The sequence below is a fragment of the Larimichthys crocea genome, unplaced genomic scaffold (assembly GCF_000972845.2).
Source record: "Larimichthys crocea isolate SSNF unplaced genomic scaffold, L_crocea_2.0 scaffold148, whole genome shotgun sequence".
In the NCBI taxonomy this organism is placed as follows: domain Eukaryota; kingdom Metazoa; phylum Chordata; class Actinopteri; family Sciaenidae; genus Larimichthys; species Larimichthys crocea.
In genome coordinates this window covers 75,972-103,091 of record NW_020852030.1, presented here as the reverse complement: position 1 = coordinate 103,091, position 27,120 = coordinate 75,972, and the positions used below count along the sequence as shown (strand labels likewise).

The 27,120-nt window shown below is 44.8% G+C and overlaps 1 protein-coding gene across 7 annotated transcripts in view; it reads left to right on the top strand.

Moving 5' to 3' along the window:
- The window catches only part of plxnb3 (plexin B3), a 41,698-nt gene extending 20,187 nt beyond the window's left edge, over positions 1–21,511 (top strand). For 6 of the 7 annotated variants that reach the window (XM_027275583.1, XM_027275581.1, XM_027275582.1 and 3 more), the window contains 37 exons: positions 2,584–3,021; positions 3,149–3,881; positions 4,212–4,391; positions 4,582–4,710; positions 4,816–4,916; positions 5,012–5,144; positions 6,020–6,179; positions 6,261–6,369; positions 6,601–6,709; positions 7,106–7,225; positions 7,420–7,533; positions 8,022–8,112; positions 8,213–8,382; positions 8,471–8,728; positions 9,669–9,805; positions 11,575–11,754; positions 11,829–11,994; positions 12,121–12,252; positions 12,389–12,493; positions 12,572–12,733; positions 13,534–13,685; positions 14,003–14,103; positions 14,298–14,515; positions 14,602–14,780; positions 14,975–15,041; positions 15,142–15,288; positions 15,418–15,498; positions 15,580–15,658; positions 15,783–15,886; positions 16,017–16,101; positions 16,438–16,604; positions 16,694–16,854; positions 16,945–17,092; positions 17,200–17,264; positions 17,375–17,450; positions 17,555–17,629; positions 17,806–21,511. In XM_027275583.1, the coding sequence (XP_027131384.1) occupies positions 2,600–3,021; positions 3,149–3,881; positions 4,212–4,391; positions 4,582–4,710; positions 4,816–4,916; positions 5,012–5,144; positions 6,020–6,179; positions 6,261–6,369; positions 6,601–6,709; positions 7,106–7,225; positions 7,420–7,533; positions 8,022–8,112; positions 8,213–8,382; positions 8,471–8,728; positions 9,669–9,805; positions 11,575–11,754; positions 11,829–11,994; positions 12,121–12,252; positions 12,389–12,493; positions 12,572–12,733; positions 13,534–13,685; positions 14,003–14,103; positions 14,298–14,515; positions 14,602–14,780; positions 14,975–15,041; positions 15,142–15,288; positions 15,418–15,498; positions 15,580–15,658; positions 15,783–15,886; positions 16,017–16,101; positions 16,438–16,604; positions 16,694–16,854; positions 16,945–17,092; positions 17,200–17,264; positions 17,375–17,450; positions 17,555–17,629; positions 17,806–17,910 (5,721 nt within the window). In that variant the 5' untranslated portion in view covers positions 2,584–2,599 and the 3' untranslated portion in view covers positions 17,911–21,511. The remainder of the gene's footprint in view (positions 1–2,583; positions 3,022–3,148; positions 3,882–4,211; positions 4,392–4,581; positions 4,711–4,815; positions 4,917–5,011; positions 5,145–6,019; positions 6,180–6,260; positions 6,370–6,600; positions 6,710–7,105; positions 7,226–7,419; positions 7,534–8,021; positions 8,113–8,212; positions 8,383–8,470; positions 8,729–9,668; positions 9,806–11,574; positions 11,755–11,828; positions 11,995–12,120; positions 12,253–12,388; positions 12,494–12,571; positions 12,734–13,533; positions 13,686–14,002; positions 14,104–14,297; positions 14,516–14,601; positions 14,781–14,974; positions 15,042–15,141; positions 15,289–15,417; positions 15,499–15,579; positions 15,659–15,782; positions 15,887–16,016; positions 16,102–16,437; positions 16,605–16,693; positions 16,855–16,944; positions 17,093–17,199; positions 17,265–17,374; positions 17,451–17,554; positions 17,630–17,805) is intronic. The other variant, XM_027275587.1, reaches the window with a different exon arrangement.
- The last annotated feature ends 5,609 nt before the right edge of the window (positions 21,512–27,120 follow it).

The following is a 27,120-nucleotide window of genomic DNA, read 5'->3' as shown; positions in this document are numbered from 1 at the left end:
GATGATGATGGTGATGATGGTGATGAAGATGATGGTGATGAAGATGATGGTGGTGATGGTGATGAATATCTGTGATGTGAAGCTCTGTGAATATTTTTAGAATCTCCTGTCTGAACTGAGCTCTGCCGTTAATCTGCCATCATTATTCTGATCTTCTGTTCTGGATTAAACCGAGCAGAATCTCTAATTCTTCTGATTCTGATCCGATCCTGTCAAACACACAGTCAGCATGTTTACATCTGCTGTCAATACAAACAGCTTTAATCCAGATTAAAGACAGACAGACAGACAGAGACACAGACAGACAGAGAGAGAGAGACGGTTGGTTGGTTGGAGGCTGAAGTTGAACCACAGATAAAGAAACTGTGCAAATGTGGAGTGAGACAGGCAGTCAGACAGGAAGTGGCGTGTTGATCTTTAGGTTGGAGGTGGTGTTGGCTCCACCCATCCTGCTGCCATGCCCTCCGTCTCCATGGTAACAGGTTAATCACAGAGGACAGCGTTTGTGTTTAAACGACTCATTTTGCCCCTGCAGCAACAAGCTGCGTCACCACGGCAACAAATTGACTTCCTGTGGGGACGATGACACATTTATAAGAAACGACTTTTATTTTGACAGCGTGTACTGTATGTGTGTCACACCCTTGATATTGGACCATCTCATAACTAACATGGATCATGAACCTGGTTCTGGTTGATGCTACTGAGGAACAGCAAGTAGAGGAAGATAAAACACAGAAGACGACGAACAAAGACATTTAACCACACACACACACACACACACACACACACACACACACAGCTGCATGTGCCGTCTCTTTGAAGTGACTGAAGAGTCAGCAGAGATAATATGAGGGTGTGTGTATGTGTGCGCCTGAGGTAAAACAGCTTCATTTGCATATGTGTGTGTGTGTGTGTGTGTGTGGAGGGGGTGGGGGGGGTCTGGTACAAACTGCAGACACCTGCAGCATCAGTGCTGTTGCCGTGGTTACTGCAGGTTTAAGACACCTGCTTTGGAAGCTGGGGTTAAACTTTTAGTTCAGTCTGAAGTATTGAGGGAGAATGTTCCAGGTGTTCCAGGTTTTCCAGATGTTCTGTGACAATAAAAAGAGGCGTGACCAGACAGGTGAAGCCTGCAGAAGATCTTTGTGTCATCTTCTTCATTTCGTCTTCTTCGTGTTGTCTTCGTCCCATTATCTTCTTCGTGTCATCTTTGTGTCTTCTTCGTGTCATCTTTGTATCATCTTCGTCGTGTTGTCTTCCTCCCATCGTCTTCTTCGTGTGGTCTTCTTCGTGTTGTCTTCTTCATGTCGTCTTTGTGTCTTCTTCGTGCCACGTTTTTCGTATTGTCTTCTTTGTGTCGTCTTCATGTTTTCTTCGTATTGTCTTCTTTGTTTTCTTCGTATTGTCTTCTTTGTGTCGTCTTCATGTTTTCTTCGTATTGTCTTCGTATTGTCTTCGTATTGTCTTCTTTGTGTCGTCTTCATGTTTTCTTCGTATTGTCTTCGTATTGTCTTCTTTGTGTTGTCTTCATGTTTTCTTCGTATTGTCTTCTTTGTGTCGTCTTCATGTTTTCTTCGTATTGTCTTCTTTGCATTGTCTTCTTCGTGTCGACTTAGTACAGAACTTTAAAATTAAAGACAGTTTTAGAAATCAGTCAAACCAGTTTCCACAAAGTGTTTATGGACCCACAGATCTGATCAGTATGATAGGGTCAGGTGAGATAATCAATCTAAAAGGAGCTTCATGTAGAGCCAAGGAGCCCTGACCACAAAGACCAGGTCCCCTGTACTCTTAAATACAGTGTAATACTCTCCTGGAAAGAGACCAGTTTAAAATCCCAGTCAGTCTCCATGCTCATGAACCAGCCCACCAGAGCTTTGAGTCTTTCCACTGCGTTGCCGTGGATACGGGTGTGTTTCCATGGCGACGTTACTACAGGCAACTACAGTTTGACCGTTAGATGAAAAGTGTGAAGCAGAAAAATCTTTTATTAATAACTTCAGAGAGAGAAAGAGAAGGACCAGAGAGAGAAACCTGAACTTGAACCTCAGACCTGAACCTTAAACTGAACCTGAACCAGAAGATTTAAGCTTTAGCTCAGTCTGCAGGACTTTGGACAGGTTCTGGTTTGACCCGGTCAGACCTCTGATCTCTGGACTTGCAGCCATCTGTGGACCAGGACGGCTTCCGGTGTGAAACTCAGTCACTCAACATTCAGCAAACATTCAAACAACATTACACAAACATTAAGTGACTGCACTCTGCCTGAATGAATCCTCTGCTGAGTTTTAATCTCTCTCTCTCTCTCTGTCTCTGTCTCTCTCTCTCTGTCTGTCTCTCTGTCTCTCTCTCTGTCTCTGTCTGTCTCTCTCTGTCTCTCTCTCTCTCTGTCTGTCTCTGTCTCTCTCTGTCTCTCTCTCTCTGTCTCTCTGTCTCTCTCTCTCTCTGTCTCTCTCTGTCTCTCTCTCTCTCTGTCTCTCTCTCTCTGTCTCTCTGTCTGTCTGTCTCTCTCTCTCTGTCTCTCTCGTTCTCTCTCTCTCTCTCTGTCTCTCTCTCTCTCTCTCTGTCTCACCTGTCCAGGTAAAGAGGAGGTGCCATGTTGGCCTCCTCAGTCTCTCCATCACTCCTCTTCCTCCTCCTCCTCTTCCTCCTCCTCCTGCCCCCTCCTTCTCACTCAGCTGATGTTATCGTGACCACTGACCCTGTGGTGCAACGGGTGGAACTGCAGGGCGCCCCCTTGTCTCACCTGGTTGTGGACCCGGGGACAGGCCTTCTGTATGTGGGCGGGGTCGACCACCTGTACCAGCTGACCTCTGACCTGGAGGTGATGTCACACGTGAGGACTGGCCCTCAGCTGGACTCCCCGGACTGCCTCCCCCCGATCGTCCTACAGGATTGCCCCTCGGCCACGCCCACTCACAACCACAACAAACTGCTGCTGATGGAGGAGGGGCAGGGGGCGGAGCCAGGCAGCCTGATCGTCTGCGGGTCGCTGTATCAGGGCATCTGTGACAAGAGGTGAGTCACCTCTGTGACACCTGTTCAGACCTGACACATCCAGTGTTATAGCATCGTGTTAGCCTGATAGCATCGTGTTAGCCTGATAGCATCGCGTTAGCTGATTTTATCTGCTCTGCTCCTGTAGGAGTCTGACTAACATCTCTCAGCTCATCTATCAGACCTCCAACCCTGTCGACACTCAGTACGTTGCTGCCAACGACCCTCGAGTCTCCACCGTTGCCCTGGTGATAACCACAGAGAACAAACAAGAGGGGGCCATGTCTGGTGGTTTCATGCGCTTGATGCTGGTTGGTCGAGGCTACACCAGTAAGGGTCCTGGTGATATCCCACCAATCACGACTCGGCGTCTGTTCCCAGTGGTCCCACCTCGTCGGGCTTTCTCTCAGGAGGAGGAGCTTGGGAAACTGGTCGTTGGGAGTTACTCTGAGTACAACAACCACTTTGTGAAGGCCATTGCCTATGGCAACCATGCCTACTTCCTGTTCTCTCGGCGGGACATGTGGCACAAGAAGGAGTACCGGACCTACGCCTCCCGGCTCTGCATCTCTGACCGCAGCTTCTACTCGTATGTGGAGGTGCCACTGCTGTGCCGCGGTGGCTACAACCTGGCTCAGGCGGCATCATTAGGAAACCACTCAGGTGAACCTGCCCTGTTTGTCATCATGGCGGCAGGACAAGCGTCTACGCCCGTAGCAACTGGTCGCTCAGCACTGTGTGTTTATGGGATGGCAGACCTGGACGCCATGCTGCGGCGAGCACAGGAAGTGTGTTACACAGAAGGTGGGCGGGGCAGCAGCGGAACGGACGAGGCCTACATTGAATACGCCGTGTCATCGAAATGTCTGAAACTACCCAAGGTAAACACACAACAGGTAAACACAGGGAAACATACAATAGGTACACACAGGTAAACACACAACAGGTCCTGTCCACCTGGGGTCTGCCGGTCTGGAAGTCGAGGATCCGCGTGCACTCATGACCATCTGATGACGTCACAGCTTAGCAGCTGGTTTGATAAGAACCTGTCGATGGTCACATCTGTCTTACTGCTGACCTCAGTACTCTGTGTGTGTATGTAGATTATCCTCAGACAGCTGGTAGGACTGATGTGACCCACATATGAAACAGCACACACACACACACACATTTAGTGTTAACCTGTCTCTCTCTCTCCATTCATGATGAAGACCTCTCTCTTAGAGTATCCTTGTGGAGGGGAACACACCCCGAACCCCATCGCCAGCGCTGTGCCACTCCAAGCTACGCCCACCTTCACCTCCACCACCCAACTGACTGCTGTCACCACGGCAACAGAAGCGGGACACACCATCGCCTTTCTGGGAGACAGAGAGGGACAACTGCACAAGGTGACATCATGTACACGCATGTACATGTACACGCATGTACACACAGAATGCATGAACACGTACTGTACTGCATACAGAAACTTTAAATAGGAGAGCTTAGCTTAGCTTAGCCCCCCACCTGCCCCAGTGGCGCAGCTCAGAGACCATGACATCAGACTTGTTAAATTGTATGAGTGTGTGTGTGTTTTAGGTGTTGGTGAGCTCTGATTGGTCAGGTGACCTCTACGGCAGTCTGTTGGTGGACAGTGAGCGTGGCATCAGCGCTGACCTCTTATTGGACAACCAGCAGCAGCATGTTTACGTTTTAACCAGCAGCAATGTGAGTCAGAACCCCTGTCTGTCTGTCTGTCTGTCTGTCTGTCTGTCTTTAACCCTAAAGGTTCAAACAAACTGACCTGTAATCTGTTTCCTGTCTGTCTCTCAGCTGTCGAAGGTTCCTGTGTCGTCATGTGAGAGACAGACAGACTGTCAATCATGTCTTGCTGTCAGAGACCCGTACTGTGGCTGGTGTGTTCTGGAGGGAAGGTAGGTCTGTCTGTCTGTATGTCTATCTGTTTTTCTGTCTGTCTGTCTGCCTGTCTTTCTGCCTGAAGTTTGTTGCTTTTATTTGTTTTGTCCAGATGTTCCCGTAAACATCTATGTCAGCGCCACACACAGCCTAACCATTGGCTCTGGAGCTTTGAACCGACCAATCAGTGTGTGACAGTGCAGAGTCTGCAGCCGGCCAATCAGAGTAAAGACGAACAAACACGGGTAGGCTGTTTTTGAAGGTTTTCGATTTTATGTATTTTAACGGGTAATAAAACGGTTTCAATTTAATTCTGATGTGAGAGAACACAGAACTTAATGTGAGGGAACACAAACTTAATGTGAGGGAACACAGAACTTAATGTGAGGGAACACAGAACTTAATGTGAGGGAACACAGAACCTAATGTGAGGGAATACAAAACATATTGTTAGTGAACACAGAACTTAATACGAGGGAACACAGAACTTAATGTGAGGGAACACAGAGTTAATGTGAGGGAACACAAACTTAATGTGAGGGAACACAGAACCTAATGTGAGGGAATACAAAACATATTGTTAGTGAACACAGACTTAATGTGAGGGAACACAAACTTAATGTGAGGGAACACCGAACTTAATGTGAGGGAACACAAAATTAATGTGAGGGAATGCAAAACATATTGTTAGTGAACACATAACTTAATGTGAGGGAATACAAAACATATTGTTAGTGAACACATAACTTAATGTGAGGGAATGCAAAACATATTGTTAGTGAACACAGAACTTAATGTGAGGGAACACAAACTTAATGTGAGAGAACACAAACTTAATGTGAGGGAATGCAAAACATATTGTTAGTGAACACAGACTTAATGTGAGGGAACACAAACTTAATGTGAGGGAACACAGAACTAAATGTGAGGGAACACAGAACTTAATGTGAGGGAACACAAACTTAATGTGAGGGAACACAGACTTAATGTGAGGTAACACAAACTTAATGTGAGGGAACACAGAACTTAATGTGAGGGAATACAAAACGTATTGTTAGGGAACTAAACGACAGTGACCCTTAGAGTCTCGGCATGTTTGTGACTCTTATTTCATGTTCAGGTGACCCTGTCAGTCCTCCAGCTTCCTGCCCTGTCGAAGTCTGAGTCTCTGTCCTGCGTCTTTGGGCACCTCCCTCCTCAGCTTGCTGTTGTCACAGGAACCAGCATCACCTGTCAATCACCTGCACCAGAGCTCCTCCCACCCATGCTAACAGGAAGTGGTGAGTAGACAGGTGTGATGTTGTTTAGGACTCAGGCATGTGTCAGGATCTACCGTTAAGGATGTTTGACTCTGCTTCCAGATCACATGGTCCTGCCTGTGTCACTGGTGTTTGATCATGTGACCATTACCACGGGCAACATGACCTTCTACAACTGTGGAGCCGTGAGCCGATTGAACCAGAGCTCCCAGTAAGACAGTACACAACATACTACACAACATTATATGATGATGATGATGATGATGATGATGAAGGTGATGATGATGATGATGATGGTGGTGATGATGATGATGAAGGTGATGATGATGATGAAGGTGATGATGATGATGATCATGATGATGATGATGAAGGTGATGATGATGATGGTGATGATGATGATGATGATGATGATGATGGTGATGATGATGATGATGTGTTTCAGGTGTCTGGCCTGTGTCAGCAGTGTGTGGAGGTGTAACTGGTGTCCTCTGGATCAACTCTGCACTCACAACCACAGCTGTCCCAACCAACACATCATCCTCAACCAGAGAGTTAGTCTGTCTGTCTGTCTGTCTGTCTGTCTGTCTTCTTGTGACACGCTCATTGCCACTAGGGTTCTCTCAGCACAAAGAGACCAAGTCCAAAGCCCGATTCTCAAGGGATTTATTTATTGATGTCGGCTCATGCCAAAAATGACACTCTGCAGCCGTTCGCAGGCCTCTTGCTGCCGTCTGCTGTGTGTATTACCAGACTTCTTCCTGTAATGCTCTTCCTTGCCCAGCATGCTACTGTGTTGGAAAGAGGGAGAGTGACTAGACAGCTGGCTACAGGTGTGCTACTCACCTCCCCTGGCGCCGCCCTCCTGAGCCCTCTCCACACCTCTCTCCTGCAGCTGATGCACCACGCCCCCCCCTCCACACTTCTCACCCTGTCTCCCTCTCTGTTAGCAGGAATCTCCTGGTCCTCTTTCCTGTCCTCTGGTCTTCGCCCTGCAGAGTTCTGCTTTGGTGCCGTTGGGCCTGAGAACCACCGTGGTGCTGCAAGGACGAAACCTGGACGTCTACACTGTGAGAATCACAAATATGAGGGGCCTCGGGTGGTGTCAGGTGGTCTCAGACCCACCTGGATTAAATCTGGATTAGACCTGGGTTGGATCTGGTTTAGACCTAAATTAGACCTAGATTAGATCTAGATTAGGCCTGGACCAGTTCAGACTGGAGAGGGGTTTTGAGTTTCTTTTTTCTTGCTTGTTGTTGTTCAGGATGAAGCTCAGTATGTTTGTGTTGTGGAGATTGAAGGAATTCAGTTTAATCTGACAGCTTCAGTCGAGAAGACGGACGACAACACGCACACCTTCACCTGCAGCCCTCACCAGGTAACACTGTTCACCTGCTAAGCTTTGATGATCCATCAGCATGTCCTGTCTGGTGAAGCAGTTCGTTTAGCTTAGCTCACCAGCTTTTTTTAGATGTGTCGGCCATCTTTGTTTTCAGTCTGTCTCTCTCTCACCTGTCTGTCTTTCTTTCTCTCACCTGTCTGTCTTTCTTTCTCTCACCTGTCTGTCTGTCTTTCTTTCTTTCTCTCACCTGTCTGTCTGTCTTTCTTTCTTTCTTTCTCTCACCTGTCTGTCTGTCTTTCTCTCATCTGTCTGTCTGTCTTTCTTTCTCTCACCTGTCTGTCTGTCTGTCTTTCTTTCTCTCATCTGTCTGTCTGTCTTTCTTTCTCTCACCTGTCTGTCTGTCTGTCTTTCTTTTTCTCATCTGTCTGTCTGTCTTTCTTTTTCTCATCTGTCTGTCTGTCTGTCTTTTTCTCACCTGTCTGTCTGTCTGTCTTTTTCTCACCTGTCTGTCTGTCTGTCTGTAGTTTCAGTATGCAGTCAGTCAGCTTCAGTATTTGGCTCCTGTCTATCTGCGCAGAGGAGAGAGACGCATCGACGCCTCACCTGACCTTCGACGTAAGAATCTCACCTGTGTGTGTGTGTGTGTGTGTGTGTGTCTGTCTGTGTGTCAGACGAACAGATTTCATTGGCTGATGTTTCCCTCCCTCTCCCTCAGTCCATCTGTATGACTGCTCAGCTGGCCAATCAGATTGCTCGCAGTGCCGTGCAGTGCCAGAGGAGTATGGCTGTGTGTGGTGTCCAGGAAGCCCCGCCCACAACTGCGTTTACAACCAATCCTGCACAAGCATACCTGCAGACACCTGTCCGCCTCCTGAGATCACACACGTGAGTCCAATAATGAGCTAGAGACATTTAACCTGTCTGTCTACCTGTCTGTCTACCTGTCTGACCTGTCTGTCTGACCTGTCTCCAGGTGCGTCCTGTCTCCGGTCCATTGGAGGGCGGAGTCTTGGTGACGATCACAGGGTCTAACCTGGGAATGAGTTATGCTGACGTGGTGGGTGGAGTCACAGTGGCAGGTGTTCAGTGTCCACCTGTACCTGAAGGTTACCTGATCTCTACCCGGGTGGTGTGTGAGCTGCAGCCCAGCGGCAGGCCGACAGCGGGCCACGTCCTGGTTAACGTGGGAATGACCCCACCTGGAAGGTCAGCACAGACCTTCACCTACCAGGTGAGTCCAGAATCCATAGCTCCACCTGAGCCCACCTGAGCCCACCTTACTCCTAAAACACACTGCATGTGGAACGGCTGCGTACTCCGCTGTCCGCCACTGTGTGAGCTGACACATTGACTAACATTGAAATGTATCGGCTCCGTCGCCGTTCTGCATGCAGTGTATTTTAGCCTTAAGTCCACCTGAGCCCACCTGAGCCCACCTGAACCCACAGAGTTAGTTTACTAAGCCGACACACCAAGAACCAACTGTCAGTGCACCAGGCGGGTCGAGCTACACAGACCGGCTTCATGTTGCCTAATTACCCCTAAAATACACTGCATGCGTAACGGCTGCAGAACAGCTCCGCTCCGGAATGACAGCGTACTCCGCCGTCTGCCAACTCACACATGATCCGTTTGTCTCCCCCGGCCACCGAGCATCGTGACTCGTGAGAACGCACGAGATCTCGCAAATTCACGCATAATCGTGCGATACAAGTCCTTAAAAAGGATGTGAGCTGTCATAAATGATAGGTTGATTTTGGACCTCCAGAATCAACTTCCCCTCATCCATGGTGTCGACGGGATGAAAAGACACCTGAAAACCTCTCACCTGTTGACTTCAGGTCGCCCCGCCCATTATGACATGTTCTTGTAATGAAACTCGATCCGCGGTTAACACAGAGTATTTTATTTTGAAAATAAACCAGAGTTTTATTTTGTATTATGTAGCCGATTTCCTTCCCAACACAATCTGCTCTGTGCTGAATTTATGCGTGGTGCTCCGGTGTATGTGTTGTGGAGGAGCCGTGACGCAGCGGGGACGGAGACTGTGTGAGCTGACACATTGACCAACATTGAAACGGAGCCATTACGCTTGCAGTGTATTTTAGGGGTAATAGTACAACTGGACCAGATCTGAACCGGATCTGACCCAGTCTGTGTTCTGGTTTCAGGATCCACAGCTCCTGGACCTGGTTCCTGATAAAGGTCCGCTCTCTGGAGGAACTCAGCTGACCATCCTAGGTCGACAGCTGCTGACCGGACAAAAGTCCGACCTGAGAGCCTTTGTGGGCAGTCAGCCCTGCTACATGTGAGTACTACTACTACTAGTATACTGTAATACTACTACTGTAATACTACTACTATGCTATAATACTACAGTACTATATTACTACAATACTAATATTGTTGTAGTACTTCATTGAACAAACAGATTGGATTGGTTCGTGGCTCTCTAGCTCCGCCTGCTGGAAACAAAAATAATCTGATTGGTTCTTTAAAGTCATGACACGTTTACATCCTCTGTTTTCCTCTCTTCTCTCCTTTCCTCTCCTCTCTCCTTTCCTCTCCTCTCTCCTCTCCTCTCTCCTTTCCTCTCTCCTTTCCTTTCCTCTCTCCTTTCCTCTCCTCTCTCCTCTCCTCTCTCCTTACCTCTCTTGGAAGAAAAGGAGAAAGGAGGTGCCATGTGGTTGGCCGCTTGTTACAGCAGCTCTAAACTTTTCTTACCTCTTTTCATGTTTTTATGTTTTTACTTCTGTTGCTCTTTCTTTTTGCCACATCGACACTTTAAGCAAGTGTGCAGCTATGGATGTACATACTGTTACAGTTGTAGTTTGCGTCTTCCTGTTTTTTAAACTTTTTGGTGTGCGGGAAACTTATTCAACCACGACTCCCCATTCAACCATGGCTCCATTGTTTACACCCGGGATCAGCTGTTAGCCCAGCTCCACACACCCTTTGGCTGCGTGGAGCTGCTGGAGATCCTTGAGGAGCTACGGAGAAGGAGAAGAGGATGCAGAGTGAAGTGTAGTCATCCCCCCTCCCCCAGCTTGGGTGCTCAGATCACAACCATGTTCATCTGGCTACAGACTACACTAACCACCTCCAAACAACCACCTGTGAAGAGGCCTGTGAAGGAGCGGTGCTAGGCTCAGACTGCTTTGAAACAACAGACTGCATGCCCACTGCATTACGGACTATATCCATTTCTGTGTGGAGAACACTGCCCTCCAAGTTGGTGCAGTGTTTTATCAACAACAAACCCTGGGTGACCTCCGAGATTAATGCCCTGCTCACTGAGAAGAAGAGGGTTAAATCGGGTGACAAAGAGGAGCTGCGTAGAGTCCAGAAGGAAGTCCGGCTGCAGATCAGCAAGGGGAAGGACATCTACAGGAGGAAACTGGAGAAACGGCTGGAGAAGAACAACGCCAGGGACATCTGGAGAGGGCTGCACACCATCTCAGGTCAAGGTAAAGGAGTGGGGAGAGACCAAGACAGCGGGGAGAAGGGCTGGGCAGATGAACTCAATCTGTTCTTCAACAGATTTAATTCTGCCTCCTCTCCCTCCCTCACCCCCCCTGCCCCCTCTTCACCTGGCCAGGCTCAGTAAACTGATCAGAAGAGCGAGCTCTGTCCTGGACTGTCCTCTGGACTCCATAGAGGAAGAGGGGAGAGAAGGATGTTAGCCAAGCTGACATCTTGCCACTTTACATTGTTTGTAAATTAATACATCATGACTTTACCGTTGCAATGTTATTTATATCATGCCACTTCCCTATGCAATATTATTTATCTTATTATCATATTATTCCACCTTTAGTACTCATTCTTGCACATCTGTACACTTGTCAGTTGTTTGTTTGTTTGCCTATTGTTGTTTATTAGTTTCTTATTTACTGTATAGGCTGAAGGATTCTTTGGTCTGTTGTTGTTTTTTGCCTTTACTATTTTTATTCTTTTTTTCTGTACTTCTATAGTGTATATACACCTTGCTGCTGTAACAAAAGAATTTCCCCGTTGTGGGATGAATAAAGTATCATCTGATCTAATCTCTCCTCTCCTCTCTTTTCCTCTCTCCAGTGGAGTGGAGGAGGTCAATGATACCCAGCTGGTGTGTCAAACTGGTTCCAGTAATCGGACCGGCGAGGTTCTGGTCCGGGTTTTGTTTGGGAAAGCAGAGAAGACGGTTCCTAACATGACCTTCCGTTACCATGACGACCCTGTCATCACTGAGGCCGCTCCTGCAGAAAGCTTCTACGCGTAAGAGCGATCACCAATAATCAATTATAGTGTACCTGAAACGCCCTAATATGGTGACTGCTTCCTGTCCTTAGAGGTGGGCGCATCATCATGGTGACCGGCGAGAACCTGGACGTCGTCCAGCAGCCAATCATAGCGGTGTGGGTGGAACCTCTGGAGGTCCAGAGGGTGAAACGGAGAAGACGATTGGCTCTGCTCACCGCCAAACAGCAGCTGGTCTTTAACAGCACCATGACAACGGTGAGCTAAGCCGGCCAGTCAGAGCAGAGCTTGAGTTAGTCATGTGACACCTGTTTTCATGACACCGGTGACACCGGCTGAAATCTGTCTCTCTCCTGTCTGTCTGTCTCTCGGTCTGTCTGTCAGGTGTCAGAGCGCTGCTCTGTCCTGTCGTCCTCTCAAATGACCTGTCTCACCCCCAAAGTGGCTCCAGAGGTCAGAGTAAAGGGCGTCTGGTTTCAGCTCGACAACGTCAGAGTCCACTTTGAAAGCATCAAGGTACTTGTCTGTCTGTCTGTCTGCCTGTCCGTCTCTCTCTCTCTCTCTCTCTCTCAGTCCTGTCCTGTCTGTCTCTCTGCTTGCCTGCCTGTCTATCTCTCTCTCTGACCTGTCTGTCTGCCTGTCTGTCTCTCAGGGTCAGAGCTTCAGTTATTATCCTAACCCGCAGTTCTTCCCTCTGAACCGGGACGCTCCGGATGCTCCATATCGCTTCAAACCGGGAGGAGTGATTGCGGTGGAGGTAAACAGGAAGTGAACGGTATGACGCTGCTCGCCGACCCACATGATGACTCATATGTGTTTCCATTGCGTCCTTCAGGGTCAGGACCTGACCACCGCCATATCCAGACAGGAAGTGACAGCTTGGCTCGGAGATCAGGAGTGTGAGGTGAAAACTCTGGACAACACTCACCTTTATTGTGAACCTCCAGAGATCCAACCAATGAGTGTGGACGACAGCAGTGAGCTGCCCAGCCTCAAGGTGCGCATATCCTGTATCTGCACCAACTAGCATCAACGAAAGAAAGCTGTCAGAACACAGGTTCTGGTCGAAAAGTCAGTTTTGCTTAGGAACCTTCCTAACTGAGTGAAATGACCTGGAAGTATTAACGTAGCCACCATGATAAGAGCTGTTCAAATTCTCAAACTGTTAAGGAAAGCAGCTTCAATGCTTCCCTTGTTATCTCTTTTAGCATAGGATACACGGAGCATCCTTTAGGAAAGGAAAGGAGGTAATGCCGCCCCTTGCGGCAGCGACTAAAAAAACGACGCACTGTTCCCGTCACTGACAACAAGACATTAAAAAAAATATATATTTTACAGTGTGATGCAGACTGCAGCAGAGAGAGCTTGACACACTCTGATCATTGTGTGTGTTGTGTTGTTGCCTGTGTGTCCAAACAGTTTGGAACTGTGCCATCCAGCGTCCTGCAGATCCTCATGAAGTTCCGTGAGCGAGCATAGCAGCTAACAAACACTTCATCTGCTTCTGTGACAGCTGGACAATATTCATTATTACTGACACTCTGTGTCAGCATTCACCGTCGCTTCATGACGTAGTCTTAAGTGTAAATGTAGTCGGATTCTCTGAACACTGCAGTTGTCTTCTCCTAACTCCTTATGAATTCTCTTCACATCTTTCCTTGACCTCGTGACATTTTCCATCGAGGTCTAATTTTTTTGACTATTCAACTGTACCCAATGTCCATCACAGTTTGATGGTGGTCTGAATGTTGGCTGAGCCGTGTGATCTTTATCTGTCTGTCTGTCTCTCTCTCTCAGGTATTCATGGGAAATCTGCAGGTGGACCTTGGACTGGTTCAGTACGACAGTGACTCTCTGCTGTCTCCCGTCCCATTGGCTGCTCAGATTGGTTTGGGGGCAGGAGCAGCTGTCATCATCCTGTCTGTGCTGGTCGTCATCCTCATGTACAGGTACTGGTACCTGTCTGTCTGTCTATCTGTCTATCTGTCTGCCTGTCTGTGGATGTAGTTTGGTTGTGGTTGTGGATTAAAGGTTCTTAACAGATTGTCAGGGTATGATGGCAGTGCAGTGGTTTGAACTATGGTCTGGGTTCTCTGGGGGTTTTCTGTTTCCTCCCACAGTCCAAACACATGCAGGTTAAATTGCCTGTACGTGTAAATGGTTGTTTGTGGAGACCTGTCCGTGGTGGCCCTGTCTCTCGTACCATTTGATTGAACTAATATGTTTGTGACTTCTTTGTTGACGACATGTTGGTTTGTTTGTGCAGGAGGAAGAGTAAACAGGCTCTCAGAGACTACAAGAAGGTTTTGCTGCAGTTGGAAACTCTGGAGATCAACGTGGGAGACCAGTGTCGCAAAGAGTTCACAGGTACAGAACCACACATAGCTTGGCCTCAAACTCTGTACAGCACATGAGACCCTCAGTCCATAAACCTGCAAGAGGAAGTTTTACCCATTCATACCTGCAGGACGCTGGCCTGGTCCCTGAGGGCTCAGTGGACTCTTCATCCAGGATCATGAGCCCAGAGGCCGTAACACTATCTTCTTCTTGTTTGTGTGTAGACCTGATGACAGAGATGATGGACCTGAGCAGTGATGTTGGTGGACCAGGACTCCCCCTGCTGGACTACAGGACATATGCAGAGAGAGTATTCTTTCCTGGCCAGCAGGTAGCACCGCTGAGCCGCCAACTGGACCTGCCGGAGTCCAGGAGGCAGACTGTGGAACAGGGCCTCCAGCAGCTCAACAACCTGCTCAACAACCGGCTGTTTCTCACCAGGGTGGGTCAGGGGGGCACGCTGATGTAACCTGGTCTGGGATCAGACCTGGACCTGCAGTGATGGTTTGTTCTGTCTCTGTCTCTCAGTTCATCCACACTCTGGAGGCCCAGCAGGGTTTCTCTCAGAGAGACCGGGGTTATGTTGCCAGTCTACTCACCATGGCCTTGCACGATAAACTGGAGTACTTCACTGAAGTCATGAAGACTCTGCTGCAGGACCTGGTTCAGCAGTACGTCGCCAAGAATCCCAAACTTATGCTACGCCGGTACGTAAAACAAACACATGATGATCTGGGAAATGAGTCAAATACAAACACTGTGAGGCCTCACTGTGAATCTGATCTTGAATCTGATGATGGTTTTAATCCAGGTTTCGAACATTGATGGTTTATTGGTGATATGATCATCCAAGCCTGTCTGTCTGTCTGTCTGTCCTTCATGTTTCCTGTCTGTGTTGCAGGACAGAGACGGTTGTCGAGAAGATGTTGACGAACTGGATGTCCATCTGCCTCTACTCCTTCCTCAAGGTCTGTCTGCCTGTCTGTGTGCCTGTCTGGGAGAGCCCCTCTACATGTTGTCTCCAGTGCCCTCACCTGTCTCACTCTTATCTGTCTGTCTGTGTGTCAGGAGGTGGCAGGGGAGCCGCTCTACATGCTGTACAGAGCCATAAAGTACCAGGTGGACAAAGGTCCGGTGGACGCTGTAACTGGTAAAGCCAAACGTACGCTGAACGACAGCCACCTGCTGCGAGAGGACGTGGACTACTGTGCTGTGGTAACCACGGCAACACACATGAACAACAATGACACACCTGACACACAGAACAACAAGGTGTCCTGCTGTACCATCAGCACCTGTCTATACCTGTCTCTCTCTCTCCCTCTGTACCTGTCTCTCTCTCAGACTCTGACGGTCTTGGTGAAGAACGGTGTTGAAGTTCAACCTTGCCCCGTTAAAGTTCTCGACACTGACACGATCACACAGGTGGGTACCTGTTTGTCTGCTCCTCACCTGTCTGTCTATCTGTTATCTTCCTGTCTGTCTCTCACCTGTCTATCTTTGCAGGTGAAGGATAAGATCCTGGATCAGGTCTACAGAGGAGCTCCGTTTTCTCAGAGACCAGCAGCAGACAGTCTGGACCTGGGTACACACTTACCTGTCTCACTTGTCTCACCTATCTCACCTGTCTCACTTGTCTGGTTTGATTGACAGTTCATTCTGACCTGTGTTTGATTGACAGTTCATTCTGACCTGTGTTTGATTGACAGAGTGGCGTTCTGGTCAGGCAGGTCACCTGACCCTATCAGATGATGATGTCACTGCAGTCGTTCAAGGTCGCTGGAAACGACTCAACACTCTGCAACACTACAAGGTAACGACAACTGACCAATCACATCGCAGCTTCAGTTTCTCCACCTCTACAGAAATGATCGAATAATCCTCCTCTTCCTCCTCTTCTCCGTTCTGTTCCTCCTCTTCTTCGTCCTCTTCCTCCTCCTCAGGTTCCAGATGGAGCTACAGTCGCCCTGATTCCTCGTTCTCAGACTTCAGGTCTCGGAGTGAATCAGGTGTTCCAGACTGGAGAGAGTAAGAACACGACACATCCAAACTATCTACAACACGTGATGATGTGATGACATCAGAGATGGATGTCAGCAGAACACGTTCTCCATTTACAAATACACTGATGATAAATCTAGAACCCAGAACTAATACGATGTTCTACAGAACATAGAACCTGCAGCAGGTGAAGGACCCTGAAGAGCATCTAGAACCCAGAGTCTGAACAACCAGAACCATTTACAAACAAACAGAACCTTCTAGAACATCAGGCCGAATGCACACCAACATAAAAAAGTACCATCTAGAACCCAACACCTCTTTAGTTTTGGTTGTCATGGTGCCTGCATGTGGTTTCCATAGAAACGCCGATGCTGGAGGGCGAGGAGGAGGAGGGTCTGCGTCTGTGGCACCTGGTGAAGAGCAGCGAAGATCCCGAAATCCCAAAACACCGAAAGAGCAGCATGAGGGAGCGAGAACGAGCCAAGGCCATACCTGAGATTTACCTGACCAGACTGCTGTCCATGAAGGTAACACACCTCTCTCTACCTGCCTCTCTCTCCCCAATCTGTCTCATTCTCTGACCTGTCTCTCTCTCTGCCTGTCTGTCTCTCTGTAGGGGACGCTGCAGAAGTTTGTGGACGATGTCTTTGTGGCGATCCTCAGCACGAAGCGTCCTCCTCCGATCGCCGTCCGGTTCTTCTTCGACTTCCTTGACGACATGGCGGAGAAACACGGCATTGACGACCCCGAGACTGTCCACATCTGGAAGACCAACAGGTAAGACACATACCTGGACACCTGGCTGTGTGTGTGTGTACCCTGTCTGTCTCTCTAGCCTGTCTCTCTGACCTGTCTGTGTGGTTCCAGTCTCCCTCTCAGGTTCTGGGTAAACATCCTGAAGAATCCTCAGTTTGTTTTGGACGTTCAGGTGTCCGACAGCATCGACGCCGTCCTGTCCGTCATCGCTCAGACCTTCATCGACTCCTGCACCACCTCCGAGCACAAAGTGGGACGGGTACGACCTGTCTCTCTCTCTGCCTGTCTGTCTCTCTGTCTGTCTGTACACCTGTTCACTCTGTGTGATTTAGTCATGTGACCGCATGTAACTTTCTGTCCAATCAGGACTCTCCTGTAAACAAACTGCTGTACGCCCGAGAGATACCCCGATACAAACAGCTGGTGGAGAGGTGAGTCAACTTCCTGTCAGAGTTCATCAGACAGACAGGTTTCACAGGGACTAAGTGTGTGTGTGTGTGTGTGTGTGCGTGTGTGTGTGTGTGTGTGTGTGTGTGTGTAGGTATTACAGCGACATCCATGCGGCTGCTTCAGGCTGTTATCAGGAGATGAACTCAACTCTGACTGAACTGTCTGGGGTCAGTGAATGCAACACAAAACATGTTTATAACTTAAGGAACTACAACTTAAATTAACATGAACCTGAATCTGTCTGTCTGTCTGTCTGTCTGTCTGTCTGCAGAGTTTCGCCTCAGAGATGAACAACCTCGTTGCTCTACACGAACTTTACAAGTACATCAACAAATATTACGACCAGGTAACACACACTCTCTCTCACCTGTCTCTCTCACCTGTTTCTCTCTCACCTGTCTCTCTCACCTGTTTCTCTCTTACATGTGTCTCTCTCACCTGTTTCTCTCTCACCTGTCTCTCTCACCTGTTTCTCTCTTACATGTGTCTCTCTCACCTGTCTGTCTCTTTCTCACCTGTCAGATCATTATGTCTCTGGAGGAGGACAGTTCAGGCCAGAAGATGCAGTTGGCCTATCGGTTGCAGCAGGTCGCCGCCCTGGTGGAGAACAAGGTCACTGACCTCTGATGACCCCTGACCCCGTCATCCTGAGGAAGAGGAGGATGAAGACGAAGCTTCCTGTTAACACTGTGTCTTCCGGTGTGTGTGTTTCATAGTCCAACTCAGGAGATCTCAGTTCTTTAGGTTCTTCACTAAAGTCAAACTAAACCCTAACCTAACCAGAATCCAACCAGAACCTAATCAGAACTGAATCAGAACCAAACCAGAACCAAATTAGAACCAAATTAGAACCAAACCAGAACCCAGTAAATGACAATCTAACCAATCTGATCAGGGAACATCGTCAGTGCCTTGCACTCAATTTCCCAGAGTTCCCTGCTGTTCTGCAAACTGTGTGAAGCCAGAAAGCACAATTTGAATCACATGTATTGATTACTGATTACTGATTATTGATTATTGATCTGCTGGACGATATTTTTGTCTTTTCTACTGAAACCAGCTTGACTCGCTTAGTGACGCAGTCATCAGGGAGTTTTTTAGTTTTCAGGGTGATTCCAGTTTCTGATGACGTCTTGGCATCAAAGTGAATCTACCTGCAGCTCTTCAGGTGAACTCCGCCTCCCTCAGGTCCACACCTGTCCTGCACTTGTTCGCAGTCCTCCTCAGATGGAGTCCAGATGGACTCTCAGGTGTGTAGTTAGCTGTGTACGTCATCACACCTGACAGTGAAAGAAAAGGATGCAAGCTCCTTGATGGTTCAGGGTGACGTTAGCCTGACAGCTACGAGCCCAGAAGTTGTTTCTTTGCATTAGGCTCCGCCTCCTGCCAATCACAACAAACAGATCAATCAAAGCCAAGCTTCATCTGCAGCACTGCGTTCTAAAACCAACACAGCAAGTTCAAGTTCAGATTGGACTTGTCCACGAAGAGCCCATTGTGTCTGAAAGTTCTGTAGAGTCCAGTTAGTTTAAGACCCCATTAGCCCTGATCTAACATGTGGTGTATGTATGTATCATTTATGACTCTACCCTCAACATGCAAACCTGCCAACACGCTGGCACGAGTCACAGTAGCTAATTATAGGACTCGTTAACGGGACAGGAAGTTCACATAACAGGATCTGACCTCAATGACCAGAACAGGAAGTTCACACACTAGCAATGTAGCCAAGCTGCTAGCTAACGTCTTCAGCAGATTTTTCTGTGAGCAGCTCCTGAAACAGAAACAATTGAATCATCGACGAACTAACGAAACTTGAATCACTCTGAAAATAAAGTTTAACAAGAAACCAGCTGATCAAACAAACAGCTGATCAAAAACAATCCAAGTTCAAACTGTGTGTGTGTGTGTGTGTGTGTGTGTGTGTGTGTGTGTGTTAGTTACTAACTTATTGTTTGTACATACTGAAGCCCTATTTATATCTATTTTTCCCAGCTGTGCCTTCACTCTTGCAGCTAGGTGGCGCTGTCTGTCTGTTTTGATGGCAGCCTTATTGATATTGTGTCCCAGTGCATCATGCGAAGATAAATTTATTTTAATGTTTAACTGTCGGAGGGAAAACCAGAGACTCATCGTGAACATGTCGAGGTAACACGTCACATGTAAAAACCGTCATGACGTGTCAGTTGGTCCAAGTTTTAACACTGTCATGTTTTTATTATCTGAATGAAATCAACATAAAATGAATTATTTTTATTTGATTAATTATTGTTGATTTGCAGTTAAAATATTTCTTTTTTTAGTCGTTTTGAGACGTGTCCACTTTCTCCCAGTGTGAGGTGAACATCATGTCAGTAAAAGAAACATGTTGGCGACTCTCTGACTGACCCAAACAAACATGATTCAGTTTCTCTATTCTATAAACTATTGTAACATTTGGTGTATTGCCAAACAACCACTGAAAATAACAATTTCAACTCACTCAGTTGATTAAGTCGTAAACTGCTGTTTCCAAGGTCAAGAATGATCTGTCACGTTTAACATGTTTGTTTGGATATTATGATTTAAGTCATGCTAGGTCGTTGCATGATGCGAGGTCGTTGTTTAACCTTGTAAACAATGCTGTGGTAGCTATAAACCACCTCAAATGTTACTGAAGTTTCAACACAAACACAGGCAGCCTGCACAGCACTGGCTATGTTACAGACATTTAGCACAACAAACAATGCTATCTGTGGATCAACTGCCACAACAAATATGCTAGCTCTTTGTTTAACCTGGTATGAAATGTTATGCTAAATTAGCGAGGATAAAACACAACCAGGAATTCTGTTTGGTGTCACATATAATGTCACGACGGATCCAGGAACATCAGGTTTAGGTGTTCTGACATCGTGTTTATGTTGATGCTGTTTTAGAAACAAACAGTTAGCATAGCCTTTACTTTTAGCTGCTTTGCTTATTTGATTTAACATTTGCATTGCACTTGTGTTACTGTCACAGGCTGAATCCAAATATCTGAAATTCAGACTGACAGACTTCACTTTGGATGTAAAACTAGTCATAGATGTCTGATTGATCTGAATATATCATCGCTGTTAAAGGAAAGTTTTACTGCACATACCCACCTTTCTGTATCTCTAACCATCCAGTCAAAAAACTGGAAAAAGGTCAGATCTGAAGTCAGTTTAATCCCTTGCTGGTCCTAAGTTCGGAGGTCTGGATTCAGCTTGCAGAATACTCTCCATGGCAACAGTTTGTTGTTTTAGCTGTGTGAAGAATCAGTGGATGTGGGTGACCCCTTCAGTTTTACTTAGTCTATATGTGCAACTCTGCTGTTGACCACAGAGTGGGACAGATATTTCCTGAACCCTCAAACTAGATACTTCCTGGACTCTGCTGTATGTTATTTCGGTGTAAATGGACTCTGAGACTAAACCCATGAGGCAATAAACGGACAGACTCTGACTCAACTGGTTTTTCTGCTGCTGAACTGATTAAGTTTAAAATAAATCAAACGTGGCGTTTGTTGACGATCTTCCTGCTGACTGATGGTAGATGAAACGTGGCATTTGTTGACTATCTTCCTGCTGACTGATGGTAGATGAAACGTGGCATTTGTTGACTATCTTCCTGCTGACTTCTGGACTTTTCTTCCTTGTGTTAGAATATTTCTGATGATTCTCGCTGTTTAATCTGAACGTCTCTCCTCTGTGTTTCTGCTTTGTGTGTTTTTTGAGCCTGTGTATGACCCATAGTTGTAGTTCTCTGATCTGCATGCATGTCATGATGATGATGATGATTGTGAAGATTTAAGGTGCTTGTTTTTTAAAATAAAGATAAGGGGCGGAGCTTAACTTCTGCTATGCCACTGATGATGTATGTAAATGAGGTCACAGTTTGACCTTTGACCTCTTGATTTGTGTACAGTTTTCTAATCTTCTGGGACATGATGAAACAGGTTCTCAGCTCTGATTGGTCGAGCTCTGTTTGTTACTGAAGTGTTTTTTCTACAAGGGAATCAAACTTTAAAGTTTGTATAAAGTCGATCCAGGATCATTTGTAATGAAGCACAGACTGTGTACAGTTTGCTAACAGTGTGTAAATGTAAACACTGTCTGATGATGATGATGATGATGAAGACGAGTCCATCTGCAATGGAAATGTGTTTTCAATGTGAAGAGGCGAAACACAATTTTTATGATGTAAAAATAAAGTTATAATTTTAACAGTTCTGACTGTTGGTTTGTTTTAATATTTTCAGAACAGTGTGTGTGTATATAATATCTATTTATATATATATATATATATATACATACATGAAAGCACTATTGGATTAGCAAACTTTACTTGAACAAGACAAGAGCCTCAAATCCTGTTTAGAGTTATTAGCTTTAGTTTCAATGAATGTTTTCCAATTGGCAGTTCTACTAGGAAATTCAGTCAGGACTTTAGTAAGCCTTGGTTTACAGTTGATTTGCTGAAGCTGCTGAGGAAAAAGAATAAACTGTACAGAAAATATGTCTCAAATCCTACACCCCTTACCCATGGTGTTTATAAATCTTATAGAAATAAATATATTCATTCCATTAGATCTGCAAAAAAGAAATATTTCTGAGGTGTTCAAATTATACTAAAACCACATGGAAAGTTATAAATCAGTTGCTGCATAGAGAAAAAAAGACTCACCTAGAGTTACCTTCAATCTTCTTAGATGGTGACACTTCTTTTAACAATTCATTTGATAGAGTTCAAAAATTCAATGATTTTTTTGTTAACATTGGTTATGAATTAGCTAGTAAAGTTCCTGCTTGTTGTGGTAATCCACTGGATTTCATTACAGGAAATTATCCTGCTATCTCTTAAGCCTCTTGATGTTCAAGAAATAAGTGCCGTTATTAATTAACTAAAAACATCTTCAGTTGGCCATGTTAACATTTCCCTCGTTAAAGCCCTCGTTAAAGAGGTCAAGCAGTCAATTTTGCAGCCACTGGCTTCCATTTTTTCTCTGTCTATGACAACAGGTGTTGTGTGATTTGAAAGTTGCCAAAGTTATTCCTCTGTTTAAAGCGGATGATCCATGTTGTTTTAATAATTATAGACCCAAACCCAGTTTTTCAAACATATTGGAAAAGATCATATACAAAAGGATCTTCTCACCTAGATTCTAATTCAATTCTTTCCAAATGTCAGTATGGCTTCTGGAAATATCCCTCCACTTATATGGCTTTGCTTCATTTGATTGACAAAGTTACCTCTGCATTAGAAAATAATGAATTTACCTGTAGTATATTCATTAACTTTTCAAAAGCTTTTGATACAGTCAACCATCGTATTTTATTGAAAAAAACTGCATAAATATGGTTTTCATGATTCTATGTTCAAATGGTTAAACAACTATATTTGTATTAATGGATGCTATTCTAACAAAGCTACACTAGTTTGTGGGGTCCCACAGGGGTCCATTCTTGGACCATTATTATTTCTTATTTATATCAATCGATTTATCAAATGTCTCAAATATTCTCTCTCCGATAATGTTTGCAGATGATACAACTGTAGTTCATTCTCACTGAAATTTTAATTCTCTGATTAAAAATGTTCATGTTGATTTAACTGCATATGCTACATGGTTTAGATTAATAATTTGATTTTGAATACAAAAAAAAAATCAAACTTATTTTCTGCGGCAAAAAAATTTACTCTAAGGATATTTGTAAAGTTATAATTCAGTCTGTTGAGATGCCTTAAGTCTCAACAACAAGATTCCTGGGAATTTTTGTTGATGAGAGTCTGAGTTGGAAAGCACAAATTGACTGGGTTAGAAAAAAATACATAAATCTATCGGTATAATTAGGAAGATTAGTAATTTTGTTATGACAAATGTCTTCTTACACTTATTACAGTTTAATTTATCCATATCTTTCATATTGTAATATAGTTTTGGCAAGCAGTTTTCATACTACACTACACAGAATTTTGGTCCTTCAGAAACGTTTTGTTAGGATGCAACCTGATCTGAGTCACATGCCTCATCTGTACCTCTTTTTCAGAAACTTCAGATACTTACTGTTCATGATATCAATATCTCTCAAATATGTGTTTTTATTTATAAGGTATATTGAAGTCATGAAAACTTTCCAGAGCACGTTAAGGCCTATTTTAAATTTAATTTACAGGTTCACTCTTATTCAACCCGACATCTTTAGATCTTCATCCTCCAAAGTTTCTTACGTGCAGAGGTCAATTTACTATCAAATTTAGGGGTACCAAATTATGGAATAGCTTTTCCATCTGGCAAAGAACTGCCTCTCTATAAAATGTTTCAAAAGATGTTTAAACATCCATTTAACTGCTGTTTTGAAATTCTAATTCATACACAAACACACTTTTATACCATGTTCACATTTTTGTTTTTATATTGCAATTTTTTTCTATTGTCATTATAACTTGTTGTTGGTGTTATGCATATGTTTTTTCTATCATCAGTTTGTCATTATTTTATGTTATAATATTCTCTGTATGTCAATTTTCTATTCCTTATAACTATGAAATTATTTTATTTTTAACTGTGTAAATGAAAAAAATAAAAAATAAAATAAAAAATATAACAGAACCAGAGAGACTGGGTTTATAATATTACATTGTTTACAGATTATGCCACAGACACAGGATGAATCCAAGTTTCACTGTAGTGTTGTCAAGTAGAGGTGGGAAGCTATAGGCATTGTATATGGACGTGTATCCATGTTGAGGAGACAGTAAACTTAATTTGATTTTTAATGTCCAGCCTGATGCTGAACTCCTCACAAAGGGTCTCACCAAAGATAATGCACCAGTTGGGGGTTGTCACAAACTGATATTTGAGCTAATAGAATATCTGACATCCAGATTTCAGTGTAAGATCAATGATTAGTTTAGGACACTCTTCTTTCTTTACAGACATGTATTTGCTGCATCACTGTCAGTTGTAATGGGACTGAGTGTTTCCTTATATGTTCGTGACAATGTGTAGATGCACTACTCACAAAAAGTAGGAGTATAGGGATATTTGACTTTCAGGTGAAATTTATGCAAAATGTAAAAAGTTACAGTGATATATCATGAAAGTAGGACATTGGCAGGGAGTATGACAGGAAGTATGTGACCTTGACCATCTATTACAGCTTGACTAGATGTCTCATATAAGTCGACTTATTCCAACCTGCTGATGACACTCTGTGACACTCTAAGCTTAGTGGTAACTATCTCTGAGTACTTCCTATTTGAAGCTTCACACTGACCAGGTACTGTTGATGGATTGTTAGGTGTTGTCTTGGTGTCATGATGTCAAAATGTGAATAGTATGATGAAGAGGACTGTTTAAATACAAACTGTCATTGAAGCAGAATATTTAGTAGTCCATTCATGGATTACACACTTGTTTATTAGAGAGCAGCATGTTCTGCAATAAGTACTAAAACATTAAACAGCTGGACATGTGAATTCAAAAGTCTACTCTTAAAGGTGATGACCGGGTCTGCCTCCAGAGCCCAAAATGGTAGACAGTCAGACAGACCTTGATTGATTATTGATCGCAAAGGAAATTCAAGCATCCAGTAGCAGCATGCAAACATACATTAGAGTTAACCTGTAACAGCAAACACATGTTAAAATCTGAGATAAATCTAAATGTGCAGAGAAAGAAAAACATGGCTGATCCATCCAGTCTTGGTCCTGAACCTGAACAGTACATGTATGTAGAGGAGTACGTATATGTAGAGGAGTACATGTATGTAGAGGAGTACATGTATGTAGAGGAGTACGTATATGTAGAGGAGTACATGTATGTAGAGGAGTACATGTGTGTAGAGGAGTACATGTATGTAGAGGAGTACGTGTATGTAGAGGAGTACATGTATGTAGAGGAGTACATGTATGTAGAGGAGTACGTATATGTAGAGGAGTACATGTGTGTAGAGGAGTACATGTATGTAGAGGAGTACATGTATGTAGAGGAGTACATGTATGTAGAGGAGTACATGATGTAGAGGAGTAGGAGAGGACGTATATGTAGAGGAGTACATGTATGTAGAGGAGTAATGTGTGTATAGGAGTACATGTGTAGGAGAAGGTGTACGTGTGTGTAGAGGAGTACATGTGTGTAGAGGAGTACATGTATGTAGAGGAGTACGTATATGTAGAGGAGTACATGTATGTAGAGGAGTACATGTATGTAGAGGAGTACATGTATGTAGAGCAGTACATGTATTTAGAGCAGTACATGTGTGTAGAGGAGTTAAATGTGGTGTAGAGCAAGTAAATGTATGTAGAGCAGTACATGTGTGTAGAGGGTACATTTGTGTAGAGCATGAATGTATAGTAGACAGTACATGTGTGTAGAGGAGTACATTGTGGTAGAGAGTGTGTAAAGAGTACATGTATTTAGAGGAGACATGTGTGTAGAGAGTACATTGTGTAGAGAGTACATGTGTGTAGAGGAGTACATGTATTTAGAGGAGTACATGTATGTAGAGCAGTACATGTATTTAGAGCAGTACATGTGTGTAGAGGAGTACATGTGTGTAGAGCAGTACATGTATGTAGAGCAGTACATGTGTGTAGAGGAGTACATGTGTGTAGAGCAGTGCATGTATGTAGAGCAGTACATGTGTGTAGAGGAGTACATGTGTGTAGAGGAGTACATGTGTGTAGAAGAGTACATGTATTTAGAGGAGCACAATGTGTGTAGAGGAGTACATGTATTGTAGAGGAGTACATGTGTGTTAGAGCAGTACATGTTGTGTAGAGGAGTACATGTATGTGAGGGACATGTTGTAGAGCAGTACGTGTGTGTAGAGGAGTACATGTGTGTAGAGCAGTACATGTATGTAGAGGAGTACATGTGTGTAGAGGAGTACATGTATGTAGAGCAGTACATGTGTGTAGAGGAGTACATGTGTGTAGAGCATTACATGTATGTAGAGAGTAACATGTGTGTAAAGGAGTACGTGTATGTAGAGGAGTACATGTATGTAGAGCAGTACATGTGTGTAGAGGAGTACATGTGTGTAGAGCAGTACATGATGTAGAGCAGTACAGTGGTGTAGAGGAGTACATGTATGTAAGAGCATACGTGTATGTAGAGGAGTACATGGTGTAGAGGATACGTGTGTGTAGAGCAGTACATGTGTGTAGAGGAGTACATGTGTGTAGAGCAGTACATGTGTGTAGAGCATACATGTAGGTAGACATACATTGTGTAGAGGAGTACATGTGTGTAGAGCAGTACATGTATGTAGAGCAGTACATGTGTGTAGAGCAGTACATGTGTGTAGGGATACATGTGTGTAGAGGCAGTACATGTATGTAAGCAGTACATGTATGTAGAGCAGTACATGTTGTAGAGCAGTACATGATGTAGACAGTACAGGTGTGAGAGCAGTACAGTGTGTAGAGGGTACAGGTGTGTGAGCAGTACATGTATGTAGAGGAGTACATGTGTGTAAAGGAGTACGTGTATGTAGAGGAGTACATGTATGTAGAGCAGTACATGTGTGTAGAGGAGTACATGTGTGTAGAGCAGTACATGTATGTAGAGCAGTACATGTGTGTAGAGGAGTACTGTATGTAGAGCATACGTGATGTAAGAGGATACATGTGTGTAAGCAGTACATGTGTGTAAAGGAGTACGTGTGTGTAGAGCAGTACATGTGTGTAGAGAGTACATGTGTGTAGAGCATACTGATGTAGAGCAGTACATGTGTGTAGAACAGTAATGTGTGTAGAGGAGTACATGTGTGTAGAGCAGTACATGTATGTAGAGCAGTACATGTATGTAGAGCAGTACATGTGTGT